This window comes from Pelodiscus sinensis, chromosome 10 (assembly GCF_049634645.1).
Source record: "Pelodiscus sinensis isolate JC-2024 chromosome 10, ASM4963464v1, whole genome shotgun sequence".
Classification (NCBI taxonomy): Eukaryota; Metazoa; Chordata; order Testudines; family Trionychidae; genus Pelodiscus; species Pelodiscus sinensis.
The window spans coordinates 46,833,964-46,846,670 of record NC_134720.1 but is presented as its reverse complement, the minus strand read 5'-3'; the positions used below and the strand labels follow the sequence as shown (position 1 = coordinate 46,846,670).

At 41.0% G+C, this 12,707-nt stretch overlaps 1 protein-coding gene across 6 annotated transcripts in view; it reads right to left on the bottom strand.

Annotated features, from left to right (window-relative positions):
- The window catches only part of ATP11B (ATPase phospholipid transporting 11B (putative)), a 109,960-nt gene that overhangs the window by 37,997 nt on the left and 59,256 nt on the right, over positions 1-12,707 (bottom strand). For all 6 annotated transcript variants that reach the window (XR_012906317.1, XM_075938049.1, XM_075938047.1 and 3 more), the window contains exons 21-24: positions 12,028-12,130; positions 10,302-10,447; positions 3,752-3,811; positions 1,456-1,583 (exon numbers count right to left, since the gene is read on the bottom strand). Coding sequence is in view for 5 of the 6 variants with exons in the window: in XM_075938049.1 (XP_075794164.1) it covers positions 1,456-1,583; positions 3,752-3,811; positions 10,302-10,447; positions 12,028-12,130 (437 nt within the window). In the remaining variant the exon portion in view is untranslated. The remainder of the gene's footprint in view (positions 1-1,455; positions 1,584-3,751; positions 3,812-10,301; positions 10,448-12,027; positions 12,131-12,707) is intronic.

The window sequence follows — 12,707 nt, the reverse complement described above, 5'->3', positions numbered from 1 at the left end:
GATGTATCTGGATGAGAGTGGGCCTTTGGGTCTGATTGACACCTAATAGCAACTACCATGAAGTGCTTCTCAAGGCAAAGAGTCTGGCCTTCTCATGTACAGCTTGCAGATATCACACCTGGATGAAATGTGGACTTCTCCCAAGCAGTAAAGACAGCAGAGGTGTTTGTTGCTGATCGAGATGAAAGGCAGGCAAGAGCAACCAACAGATTTTAAATTCAGGTGTCTTTGGCAAAGCACAGCAAAGATTCCCCAAAGTCTCAGTTCTACTCTAAACACCACTAAAAAAAAAAAGCTAAAACTATGTCAAAACAGCAAAAATAGCAAATGCTACAACAAACTGTATACAACTCTATGCTTTTTTAGTTGCATTACGTGACAGGACAGTAATAGTTCCGACTTGGACCATGAGGCGCTAAGAAGGAACTGGAGACACAGTCTGTCCTACCTGCCCTCTATCACTTCAAACAAAACCATGAGGTGAAAGACAGTCACGAGCATGGACCAATGGACACTACCACCTTTGGATGTTCTAGCTCCGGATGCTCACATGCGTAAATCCTCAGCAGACTCATGCGCAAACCCTCATCTCAAAAAGATATATTGGCATTGGAAAAGGTTTGAAAAGGGCAACAAAAACAACTAGGGGTTTGGAACAGGTCACCTATGAAGAGAGATTAAAAAGACTGGGACTTTTCAGCTCAGAAAAGAGGAGACTAAGGGGGAATAGGATAGAGGTCTGTAAAATCATGATTGGTGGGGAAAAAGTGAATAAGGAAAAGTTATTTACTTATTCCCACAATGTAAGAACAAGGGGTCATCAAATGAAATTAATAGGCAGCAGGTTTAAAACAAACAAAAGAAAGTTTTTCTTCACTCAGTGAACAATCAACCTGTGGAACTCCTTGCCAGAGGATGTTGCGAAGACTAGAACTTTAACAGGATTCAAAAAAGAGCTAGATAGACTCATGGAGATTAGGTCCATCAATGGCTATTAGCCAGGATGGCTAGGAATGGTGTCCCTAGCCTCTTTGTCTGGATATGGATGACAGGAGAGGGATCACGTGATTATTACCTCTTATGTTCCCTCCCTCTGGGGCATCTGATATTGGCCACTATTGGTAGACAGGATACTGGGCTAAATGGACCTTTGGCCATCCTTATGACTACAACCAAAATCATTTGATGAAGAGCTCATCCTTTTCAAATATTAACATGAGGTTGGATAGGGTATGTGGCTCTTAAATTAAAATATTTTTGAAGACTAACTTAATATTGGAAACCTCATTTTTACAAGTTTTTTATTAACCTTGAAAAGTTATGCAAATACAATCAGAATTTAAACAAATGCAGTAATTTTAGCACATTAAGGCAAAGGTATTAAAATATAATTATAGTAAGTTTTACTGCTGACATTCCACTATGTCCACATTTAGTTACAAAGTGTATGCATACCTATAGAGTGTTGGTTTGCTCTGTAACACATGAGGATGAACATGTTGTTCAAAAAGACTGTACATGAGAACTGGCAAAGAAGTGAAACAAATGTTGTATAAAGTCAGGTATACACTGTCATAGAGAGTCTGTAAATGGAAACACATTCAATTAGTTTGAGGTTTTTAAATACAAAAGTGGAAAGAGTGACATGTTTAAAAATATATAAAAGGAATAGGAATAGCAAATCCACTTAATCCCATGTGAGCTTGCACTGATATTTTAAAAATATTAACATGTACAATATTCACATAAAAGTGCATTCTGCTGATTGTTAAGTCCTATTACTGTTATTTATTACTTATATTAATATAGAGTCAAAGAATTCCCATCTCAGACTAGGACTTCATTGTGACAGACGCTGTACTAACAGCACAAAGTCAGTCTCCTACTCTCCCAAAAATCTATAATTTAAGTGTACTCTAGTTTGAGCGTTTGTGATCATTTTTTCCCTATGCAAATATCAACTAATTTTCCAAGATCAGGATAGGTTGATATTTCAAACACTGTAGCAGTGCTTCTTCACAGTGCAATTGTGCTGATGTAGTGCTTCTGAGAACTTCTCCCATCAGCATAATCAATCCGCCTCCATGATAGGCAGTATCTATGTTGCTCAGAGAATCCGTCCCATGGACACAGTGCTGATTACACTGGGATTAGTCACTATAACTTTCACTCAGGAGGCATGGGTTTTTCACATTTGAGTGATGTAGTTATACTGATGTTTATAGCGTCGACCTAGTCTCAGTCTTCAGGATACTGTGGGATGGTGTTGCCAGAATAAGATTTATATTCCCAAAGGGATTTAGAAAGATTTTTGCTCTTTTGATTCCAGAGGGAAAAAAAGTGTGCACTCCCAGAAATTCTGATTTGTAATATGATTGTTTGGATATCTGTCAAAGCTAATCTAATCAAAGATTTGTAAAGTTGAAGATAAACGTGTGTGTGAAACTGGTATAATATGAAGATTATATTTACACACAAACTACATGTATGCAATTAAAGCAGGGAAACTCAAATGCAAAAACAAAATCTCTATTACCTAAACAAACTTTGGGGTGCATAAAGTAAACCTTTACATTTTTAAAAGCCTTATGGTTATGTACTAGATGTTGGAAGGAAAAAAACCCAGACTGCATAAGATATTAATAATAAAATCTGCTATTTGTGTAGGAACGGACATAAGAGGTGATGCAGAGGAAACAATGAGACCTCTATCACTGGACCAATTTTCTAAACTTCAGACATGATGCCTAATTCTGCACCACATAATCCTCAAGACCACTCACCCATAAGATGAAATTTGCATGGCCTAACACATTAAAAGCACGGATCCTCAATCTCTAGCAACGATTTAATAAACTCTGTTCAGCTATTTGATCATTTACAACATAAAGAGAAGTGACTCAATTAGGATGGGGAATAATTCACTGACAAATGAACTTTTTAAATTTGATATTGCAAACTGCCACCTTGTTTTCTTACTGGTCATTAATATTCAAATGGAGGCTTGGTAATACTTTTAAGGTAATACTTAAATTTGTTATCCATTTGAAGTCAATCATTTCTACAGCAGATGCTGATTTGTCCATAACGTAGGAAAGATATTGCAAACACTTACAAATGCCCTCAAAAAATATGAGCTGTTATGGTCAGAGAAAACACATTGGTAATAATGTAATTTTATTCCCTCTATAATTATATTCCATTGAAACATACGAAAAACTCTCTCAGCAATTCAGTTTAAAAGTGACAAAACTAGAAGATGGAAGAGAAAAATAAAATATCCATGATTTCATACAGTCACTGTATAAAAGTAGCGGTCATGCAGCAGACACTTTTTCTGATTGGAAAGCTATTTTTTAAAATGCCACTAAGAAATAGGTGGCAGATTCTTTAAAAAAAGACAGCAGTCATTTTATAAAGAAAATAAAAATATATCAATTTTTTTTGTATTTCTGAAAAAGAATAAAGCTACAGGCCGAGGAATATGTAATTTAAAAAAATTAAGCTCAGCTGCCAAACTATACACAAAAGTTCCAAGAAAACTTCCAGTAAAAATAAAAATCTACTTTTATGGATTTGTAACTTTTCTAAAGTCACTGAGAAAAAGACAAGAAATGTATCACCAATATTAAGCAGTTAATCATTTTTTCTTTTTAAAGAATGGGAAGTGAATGTACTGCTTTTCTCCCCATTTGTCTCGTCATCTAATACCCTCTCCCATGTACAAAGAAGTTAGACAGTCAATACTTACTTGTTGTGAAAACAAACAGAAGAACTGATATAAAAATTGTGGTGTAATAAAGCAAACATTCTGAAAAAAAATGAAAGGGATTGTTAGTGCTGTAATGTATATCCCCCCACATCCTCTCCTGAAAAAAATGACTTATGAAGCAGGCATGAATATGTGGAGCAAGAAAAGCATTCTATTGTTTCACCATGAAAAGCAAAGTAGTAAGTCTCACCCTGCACCAGATCACATTTTTGAATGAATGTTCAATTTAAACAAATTCATCTTACAATCTACTATTCTTACAAGTACCACCTAAGATTTCATATTTGAGAATAATTTACACCAATATAAACACTTTTCACACTGATATAACTGTGTCCAGACTCAGGGGTTATATTGCTTTAACTATGGAAAAAAGTTTTAGAAAACAGCCTACAAGGAAAGACTGAAAAAAACCCAGGCGTAGATTATTTTGAGAAAAGATTTGATGGGGGACCTAATAATACTCTTCAAATACATTAGGATCCATTATAAAGTGGATTGATCAATAGTTCTCCATGTCCATTTAAGGTAGGACAAATCAAATGGGCTTAATCTGCAGCACAGGACATTTAGGTTAGATATAAAGAAAAAAGGTTTCTACTCTATGCGTAGTTAAGCTCTGGAGCAAATTTCCAAGGGGAGTTGTGGAATCCCCATCATTGGAGATTTTAAAAAACAGATTGGACAAATGCTTGACAGGGATGACCTAGATTTTCTTGGTCCTGTCTGTAACCACAGGGGGTTGAACTTGATGGTTTCTCAAGGTCTCTTTTAGTCCTGTATTTCTAGGATTCTATGATACAAGTTTCTAAACAGATATTGGTCTAGCAATACAAAAGCTGCATGTGGGCTTTCCTATACTTCTGGCTAAAATCAGTACTTCTGTTTTGTCTTGTGCACCAAAATTGAGGTCATGTGTGCTTGTACAGAGGTGTGCCACCATGACACCGAAGTTTTACTCTCTCTCTCTCTCTCTCTTTCTCTCTCACACACACACACACACACACACACACACACACACACACACACGTACGTTACAGAAAAAGAACAGTAAAACAGGGATAATTAACAAGGTGCATGACTAAGTGTTTATTTAATAAGAAGTAAAATAAAAAGAAAATTAATACTGAAAAATTTTAAGTGGCCAACTTCCTCCCCCTCCCCCCCGCTGGATAAAACAAAATTAAGACTGCAGAAATTTAAATAGAAAGATCCCAGGTGCGGGAGCTGCTTTCCCCACTCAGCCCCCTCCCTGGCCTGCCAGAGCAGAGAAGCCACTGCAAAACACATGATCCTGGCCCACCGAGCAGTCAGAGTAGCTGCTCCAAATTACAAGGCCCCTGCCTGAGCGACCAGTGGAACATATCCCCAGTGGTCCCAGCCTCGGAGCCATTGCCCAGGCAACCTTAGCTGCGGCCCTATGTGCCAGAGCAGCCATGCCATTCACCTTCCAGGTCCAGCAGGAGCTGCTGCACAACTCTGGGAAGGAAGTGGGTGGGGTTTCGAATTTTTTGTGCATGGCCGCACAGGCATTCACCTTACAGGGAACACCGGTCAAGGATAGGATAAAAATTGAATGCCCTTCCATTTAAGGGTGGAAAATACTAAAATGGTGGCTTATGCACTCTGACAGAGCTGAGAGCAAGCAGAGGTTTTCAGGTACAGGAAATAGTTTAAGAGTATAGGGACTAAGGATGTTAAAGAGCAGTTATTTGGCTAAACACTTAGTCGATACTATTTGTCTCGACTACACAATTAGTCAATAAGGCCCGCTCTGCAGTAGCTCCCGCAGCCAACTCATGCCAGCTCTGGACCACTGTGCTCTGCCTTTGAAATGTGGTAAGAGCCCAGTGGCTCTTACTACATTTAAAAAGCAGAAGTGCAGCAGTCCCGGACTGGCGCAAGCTGGGACTGCTTGGTCCTGGCTTGCACCGGGTCCAGTAGCTCCTGTTCGCTACGGCCAGGGCTTTGCAGCAGCGTCCTATACCCTGTCCACTACTGCCTCTGGTAGAGGCAGTGAGGGAGGGGCAAGTGGCACCATGGAGAGAGTGCTGGGGGAAACCAGCTTTTAAGCCGTCTCTCCCCAGCTCCGGTTCCTGTTCCCCCCCCCTTGCTGCCTCTCATATAGAAGCAGTGGAGGGGAGGAGGAGGAGGAGGAGGAGGGCGGGCGCGCGAGAGCGAGTACTCCACTTGACTACACAATAAATTTATGCTCATCGGGTAGTCTAGTAGTCAACTACTTGCTTATATCCCTAATGGGGGACACATTCAACTGTGGGGGCAAGATGTTGCTATTGGGCCTTGGAGGCGAAGTTTGTCAATCTGTCAAATGATTCTATGCATTTGACCTGATAAGAATACCTCATGAAGTCCTTTCCACTATTGGAGAGGATATCTTGCACTATCAATGACCGTTCTTGTGTCAATGGAGAGGTCTATCCAAGAACCAAGCTGTCAGGTGTAATGTTCACGGATTCTAAAGCCTGAGTCTGGCACTGTGTTGTGTCAGCAGTTCTGGGCATGTCTGGAATGGGAGAGGACCTTGTTTAGACATGCCAAAAAGGAGCCAGAATTGGTGGGCCAGAACAGAGTGATCAGAATGGTCATTGTTCTCTCCTGCCAGTTTGTCGGGGGAGGCAAGGTTAGTTTAGCAAGCCTGACCTACTGATAACCAGAGAGATGACTAGCAAATGAGCATTGAGTTGTCTCTGGGGCAATACCGGGTGCAGTTGGTGTTGGTGTGTCATGTAAAAAAGTTTCTGATTGATGCACAACACAATAATTATGGACAACTCCCAATTGCCGTCAATTACAAAATTCCTGACATTGAATCTGCAGTCACATTCTGTAGTCCAAGTAGGTGGACTGCTGATACACCATTCCCAGAAGTGAACTGACTCCATATACTGTACTGGGGACCTCTGGCTCTCCTGTACATGTAGTATACTATAGTGGCTTTGTCTGACATGACAAGCACATGGCAACAGCAGACAGCTGGTAAGAACGCATGACATGCTTCGTTTAGTGACCCAAGTTATGTGCATCCTAGCCTTTTTGCATGTTCCTGGTGACTTGTGCCATGTGATTTCCAATGTGAGCAACACAACCTGTGAGTGACGTGTCCATTATGACTCTCATAATTGGCAAGGAAGGCCATCCTAGTAGCATATCTGTAGCTGGCCCCTCCGTCACCAGAGGGAAGAGATAACCTTTGGAGAAATGTTGAGTACAGTCTCCATGGTTTGGTGCATAGGAAAATAGACTCTTTGTAGCCACACAGACAGTGAAGGTACAGGCCTGCAAAGAGCCTGAAATATGTGCCCACCATCATATGCCCTATGATGGAAAAGCAGGTCCCCTCTAAGACTGAAGGGTTAGAAGTTATCAGGGCTAGTTGCTCCAGTAAGTTCTGGAATCTATCCTGTAGCAGATAAGCTTGCATAGAAGCCACATCGATGCAAGATATTATAAATTTGTGGAACTGAATAGAGCTGATTTTTTTTTTGACATTAATGATCACTTAGGTAGGAGACAACATTAGAGCTTCATCTTTGGACTATGCTCTTTCCACTGCTCTACAGAAGGGAGTCCACCTCTAAGGTAAGAATACTGTTACAAGGGCAGGAGATGGCATGGAGATGGTGTCAGCATAAACTCCAGAGGGTAGCTATGTTGAACGATGTTCAAAACCTACTTGCTCATTGCTACAGCTCTCCAAGCTGGTAGAAAGTTTGAGAGAACCTCTCAAACAGGTGGAGGGTTGGAGCTCAGTATATGGAGTGGTTGATGGCTCTCTGGGCACATTCAGGAACACTGCTTTCACCATGGCAGCGTGTTGTGCAGAGGTCTGTGTTGCCGGAACAGCGGACAGGTTCTGTGTACGTTAGGGTGCTTCTGAGAAAGGCTGTAGGCTTACTGGTGATAGAAATATGGAGTTCTATAGCAGTGGGCTGATGATAGAGCCTAAAATTTTCTCTTTCGTGCTGGTGTATATATACCCAAGTATCATAAAGAAGTTCTTTGAGTGTAAGAAATCAGTTTTCTAGTTGATTGGGTATGAGTTGCCACAGGGAAGGTCCTTGATTATGTTCTTGTACTTCTCTAGGGAAACCTGAGGAACGTTACCAGGATTTACTCCTCATGATGATTCAAATTGCGTCTGCTGAATCAATCGCAGCCTGCAGTATGTACCTGGCAACCAATCTGTCACCTTTACATAAAATTGCTTGAAATAAAATATGATCTTGTTGAGGCAATTTATCTTCCAATTCCTCCATCTGGATAAAGAGTACACTTGGCCATCAGTGGCAAGTATCTAGAGATCCAGAACTGTAGTCCAATCAAGGAGAAGACCTTCTGACCCACAAGGTCCTGTCTGTTATGCTCCCAATCTGTAGGGATAGAGCATGGGTGTTTGGTCTGCTCTGATGCAGTCTGCATTACCAAGGAGTCAGGTAAAGCATGTGAAAAATCTAAATTCTGACCCTTTTGGGGAGAAGCAGGACAGGATGTCGTACCTTTTTTAGTCCCCTTTGTGGTTGGTGCACATGACTGGGGTATGCTACACAATACATACTGCTTGAATAAACCCATGAATTATGTCCTTGCCTGTACTGATGTGTGCAGAATGTCAAGTTAATGGCGCTGTCGTGCACTTTTTCCAGGGAGATATCAAAGCTATTGGCTATTCTCCTTAGTTCTTGAGAAGGATGATAGTTGTCTGGCAGTGATGAACCTCTTTTCCAAATGTCTATAGCATGAAAAGTGAGGTAGTGAAGCACTCCCTCATCGAACTAGACCATTCTGAAATGGAGTTAGACAAGGCATAAATCAGCCTGATGCTGGCAGTTCTCGGGAGAATACTGGGCCGGGAGTTCCAGTGAGACCAACCCAGTTGATCCTGGTCTTGTACTTGTGTCCAAGGAGCCAAATACCAGTTTCTAGGGTAAGGCAAATGATGAAACTGACATGGAGCTGTCAGAACCCTTTGGCAGCTGTAATTCTGGAATGGAAGTGGAACACTGTGATGAGCATCTAGATCTTCAGATTTAGAGAAGTTGGAGTCCTGCATGAATGGTGGTGCTGGTAGAAGAGGACGTGTTAAGAGAGCAGTTGGTAACTGTAGTGCAGGAGATGTAGCCCTCTACAGAGGTGAGTGGACTGGAACACATAGAGACCCCGCTTCTTTCACAGTGAATGGTTCATGAGGGCTGGGAGCATTTCTGAGTCTCCCTAGAGTAAATGGTATCTCTGGTCTATTGACGGATAAATGGTATCTCTGACCTATTGATGGGACTGGAATTGGTAAAGGCAGCTGTCTCAGGATTGACAATATAATACAGAGATTCATTATTTCTCCTCTGTGCCTTGAAATATGCAGCTCTTCCATGCCTAGAATTCATGGACCAGACAGTGTCCTTGCTGGATTTAAAGTAATACTTACTGCCATGCTTATGCGCATGTTTCTGTGGCTCGTGGCTAGGCCCCAACTTAGGATCTGTAGCACTGGTACAAGCAGATCCAGATGGATATTTCTTGGTAGGGGGAAGTGCTCTTGGATTGTTCAGGCTGATGTACAATGGGAGTTGTCTGGCCAGGATCCAACTTCAGCCCCAGGAGGAGCTCTGTGTTTGAGATAGAGAGCTTGGCCTTCCTGTGTAATGGGCAGGGAAGGAGAAGCAAATGCTGTGGGCTTCCCCCAGTGTTCGTGTTCATTTTTTATGGAAAATGAGTGATGGCAGGAAGCACATAATCTGAACCTTAGCATCTTTAGCATAATTCAGAACCCAAATCTAACAGCTTGGGAGGGCAGGGGTAGGGGAGAGAGGGAATGTAATTATTTGATAGGAAAACATATCAAAGCAGTGTCCTAAGCAATTATTTAGTTACAACAAAACCCAACAGATTGCTAATTATAACAAAAATAAAAATGTTTTTGTAATTTTTTTTAAAGTGCATCACTATGGACAAGGGGCCAGCAGAAGTTCCAACTTACACCATGTGGCAGTGAAAAGGAACTGCAGACTTGGTGGATCCCTGCCCTTTATTGCCACAGGCTATACCATGAGGCAATACAAGGGTGACTACATGTAACACTCATTGAAATACAGAAGGGACCATCACTTGAATAATACATCCTTTTTTTAATAAAACAAGAAAAGATGACTGTACATGAAAACAAACAAACAAAAACCTGACAGAGGAACTGGGATCTGGGTAGTACCAAAGATGACCTTTAAATCATTTTAAAATCTGTTTGGATTTCAAGTTGGTTGTGTTACTTTAACAGATGAACTATAGCTGTATACTAGCCTAGATGAATTCTGCTGCAGTATCAAAAGATACTTCTATTAGTCAATATTGCACAAACTCTGAAGCAAAACAGGTTTCTCTTTTGGGGTGTACTCTGTTGCATATCAATATTCAAACAAATTCCCAGTGGGAGATATTTAATACTCTGGTGATTCAACTGCAAGAATTAAGTCTGAACCACATTTACAAACTTCATTGACACACTGAATAGACTTACCTTATAAAAAAAGTACTGTACAAGGGTTGCTATCCTAATATAGTAAAAGTGGCCATGGACAAAAAGCAACTTGGAAAGGAATTTAAACCTTGCTATTGCATAGTCACTGTTTCTTACAGCTTGCCTTCCTTCTTTCCCCATGATTCCTGTAATATTTGGGACACAAAATACAAATGAAATTAAACACTGCAGAAAAAGTAAATTTCTTAAAATAACCTGTTGCTTTCAAATGTGAATCTTCTTCAGGTGAGGAGGTGAGGGATTGTGGAATGGGGGAAAGACTGGCTGGCGGTGAGGCATTCTGTGTGGTGGCCAGGGAGCAGAGGAAGGGGGATTGGCTAGAAGGTGGAGGTCCCAGGGGGCATTTGAGGGTGGAGGCTGGGCCTGGGCCACACCTAGCTGCTTGGGGAGGCATAGCCTCCCGCAGCCTTCCCTACAAATTTTAGAACACTGATGTAGTTCTCTGGCCAAAAGGTTTGCCTACCCCAGTTTATAGCACAGAAAATATGTTAAGGGAACAAAGCAACAATAAAGAATCAGAAAAAACTTTCTTAAAATGTGCAAATTTAGCATCAACCCTTGAATTTACTTATTATGCCAGTTTTAGAGAAAGATTTTCAAAAAAAGTTTGCAAAAGATAGCATTACTAGAATTGTCTGCATAAATTACAAATGGAACTTTGGAGTAGTGTGTATCATTTTATGTTCTTTACATCATTTTTATGTTAACTAACCACATACTATGACAATCTGCTATTTACTTGGCATGTTTCTCAAGCAGGTTATCTTGCGCTCTTCACAGTAACCAGAGTAAATACATATTGTGTACATTTGTCTTGCCACAGAAAGGATGCTAGTAGGTCAGAGGTTAGCCACATTGGAAGGGGATGGACCTCAGGAAGAAGAGGCGGGGCCACGATACTTCCCTGCTTCCTCCCCTACAGACCGTGATTGGTCTGGCGGTGGAGGAGCGCATAAAGTCTTTGCCACCCCCAGAGGTTCACCCCTGGTGGTGGGAGGAGACTTTGCATGCTCTCCCTTCTGCCCCCAGGCCAATTAGGGCTTGAGGGCAGAAAAGCATGCAAAGTCTCCTCTTACCCTGCCAGGGCGGAGGAAACTTCGTGCGGTTCTCTTCACCCTTCAGCCCTGACTGGCCTGGGGGCGGGAGAATAGGGCCTCTTGATGGGGCCTCTTAACCTGCTTGATGGGCTGGATCTGGCCCATGGAGACCCTTTTGCCCACCGCTATACTAGGTGCACATCAGGATATTCAAGACCTTGCAGCTATTTTTAGATCAGTGTGTAGTAATGAAGCTAGATGGATGATGTCAAAATTTTAGTTATACAAAGGAAATAGCTTCGATACTGCATCAAGAAAGATGTTTAATAGTGTTTAAGTAATGTCTGAAGATAATTAAGAGATTACCACTTTATGGAGGTCGAGGTTCTGATATGCACTCTAACAGACACAAGCTACTGATATTTAAGGTACCGGCTTCAGAAGGGAATAGTTGTTCTATTGAGATTCCACTGAAATTCTGACATACAACATGCCACTGCAAGTATGTTTAAAAATGACCGGAATACTGATGTATCATCATTTTTAGGTGTCAAAATGTCTAAAGTTTAGGAGTTTAAAAGTACAAGTATAGACTAATTCGACATATAGTATAATGCTTAAGAACAAAAACATTAAATATTTATATTAAAGTGAAAGTTCTGAGTTACCTATGCCAACGTGTGCTTCTTGTATCATGCTTACATCATTAGCCCCATCACCAATGGCTAACGTAATAGGTTTCTCTGGAGATGTTTTTAACAGCCGTACTACCTGGAAAAAAAGGGGGAGGAGTAGGAGGAGAGAGATTTTCAGTTTATAAGTCTGTCGATTTATGAGCAGCTTATTTACCTGTAAATAACTGCAACTGCCAATGAACCCCAGGGATAAACATACTTGGATAGAATATCTCCAGCATGTCCCATAAGCAGAACAAATTCACAGCTCTACCGGAAAAGCCTCCTGTTCTTGAATACAACTTTTAGGATATGTCTACACTGCAATCAAGTACGTGAATATAGCTGGGGTAGGCAGAACTACACGAGCTTTAATCTAGTTATGCAGACATGGCAAAATAGGTATCAGCACCATAAAAATGATATGAGAAAGTCAGGAATTCCAATGAAGAATGACACCAACAAAAACAGTTCCTTCTCTTTTCAAAGCAAAGCAAGTTTAGTGCCCAATTTCGTTACCAGGCAGGATAACTGCAGAAGAGGGGACATGAAAAAAACGCTGTATCTCTGGATGCAAGAATTATGTGCATTCTTGAGAACAGCAGTTCTCAAAATCTTTCCTTTACACAGAAAAAATACATTCTGAATAGGAATCTGCTCACCAAAGCTAGGGA